Source organism: Palaemon carinicauda, chromosome 17 (genome assembly GCF_036898095.1).
Source record: "Palaemon carinicauda isolate YSFRI2023 chromosome 17, ASM3689809v2, whole genome shotgun sequence".
Taxonomy (NCBI): Eukaryota; Metazoa; Arthropoda; class Malacostraca; order Decapoda; family Palaemonidae; genus Palaemon; species Palaemon carinicauda.
In genome coordinates this window covers 124,387,401-124,389,058 of record NC_090741.1, presented here as the reverse complement: position 1 = coordinate 124,389,058, position 1,658 = coordinate 124,387,401, and the positions used below count along the sequence as shown (strand labels likewise).

Genomic DNA, 1,658 nt, shown 5'->3' with positions numbered 1-1,658 from the left:
CCTGGGCTCTGGTCGGCTCTGGTCAACAGAAGGCCAACGATTCTGGAGCCTCTTGAAAATGGATATGTCAGGACTAGATGATGGGCCCATGCAAGCCACGAAGACTGCCTTCAGAACAACTCCCAGGATGTGGTGGCAGCATGGCAACCACACCAGGGGCTTCTTCAGTGCATGTTCAATCCTGATACATGCTCCTTGAACCATCCCCGTGTTGGCTGCTGTCGTGTCGAATGACATTCTAATGATGTTGCCCTCCAAGCTGTCTTCCCGCACCAGCTTCAAAACTGTTTCCGTAATAGCTTGTCCTGTTCCGTCAGAAGACACAGGAACATCCAGAAGTTCCTCCGTATCCTCCCCGGACACCAAGACAGCAACCCTCTCCTCTAATGACCTTCCGTCCGCTAGACTGGGTAACACCTTGCCATCTCAATGCAGCACCAAAGGGACTTTAGGCTTGAAGGAGAGAGACATGGCAATCTCTTCACGGTTCTTGATTCTGGCCCGGTGGATTGACGAACGCGACACAGTGATACATTCGATGTCATGGCCGAGGTTTATTGCAGCAGCGGCGTAGGAGGATGTTGCAGCACGGACGGACAGGTTGTCGCGTTCCCAAGCAAGGGTCAGCTCCTTGGTGAGCTTGTTCTCCTGGGGAAGTTGACGGCGTCGAGATGTAGCTGGTGTCGAGGATTTGAAGTCGTCCTCCGTGTCTTCGTTGGCTGATGAGGATGAAGTAAAAGACTCTAAAGTCACGTTACGATCAAGAGTGGATGACGAAGCAGCCGCGTCCTTCTTCTTCATCTCCTCCATCCTTTGTCTCTTACGTCTCTTCTCCTCAATCGCTTGTTCCAGCTTCTCGTCCACGTCAGCCATGGAGCAGCTCTGCTGGTCCTCCCTCTGAGCCTTCAAAAATGCCTTGTCTTCCTCGGGGATCTTCGCTTCCATTGCCTTAGAATGCGCGATGTCGAACATATCTTCGAGGCTGTCTCTAAAGATGCATCTCTTCATTTCTTCCATCTCTGTTTTTCGTGACTTGGATTTCGCCAAGGTGCTGTACTCTTTGTACAGCTTAAGGATCTTCTTCTTCACCCACGACACATCCGACGTCGGAATGTTCGCACGTCGCCACACTTCCATGACCTTCTCATCTGTAGAAGCTGCTGCAACATGAAGAACCTCCTTCTGGATCTTGTGATGGAACAAAAACACCTGGAGAACCTCGCCTATCGACGGAAGACGATTCCCCGGAAATGACGATATTGGGGACTTCTTCAGTAGCCATACAACTTCCTTAGATCGTATTTTACACGCCATTACGTTAGACTTGGGAACAAAAAATGACAGAATAAGTTTCACACACCTTAGCTCTCTCTCTCTCTCTCTCTCTCTCTCTCTCTCTCTCTCTCTCTCTCTCTCTCTCTCTCTCTCTCTCTCTCTCTCTTTCTCTCTCACAAGTCTTTCCGGTTTCCTCTCTTTATTACCTATCTTTCACACCCACCTTCCCTCACCTATACCAAATAAACAAAGTAACACAGAAAAATATTTGTTATTGTAAAATAGAGCTCACCTAATGCCCCTACAACACTGACCGCTGCACGATATGCCAGTGACCGCTGCACAAGTTCACTCTCTGACTCCCAGCAGAAAACTGAATGAAA

General features: G+C 49.3%; 1 protein-coding gene across 1 annotated transcript; it reads right to left on the bottom strand.

The window, feature by feature from the left end:
• Positions 1-426: 426 nt before the first annotated feature.
• LOC137656580 (uncharacterized) lies at positions 427-1,314 on the bottom strand. The gene has a single exon (XM_068390753.1). The coding sequence runs from the start codon at positions 1,312-1,314 to the stop codon at positions 427-429; it is 888 nt and encodes a 295-aa protein (XP_068246854.1).
• Positions 1,315-1,658: the final 344 nt, after the last annotated feature.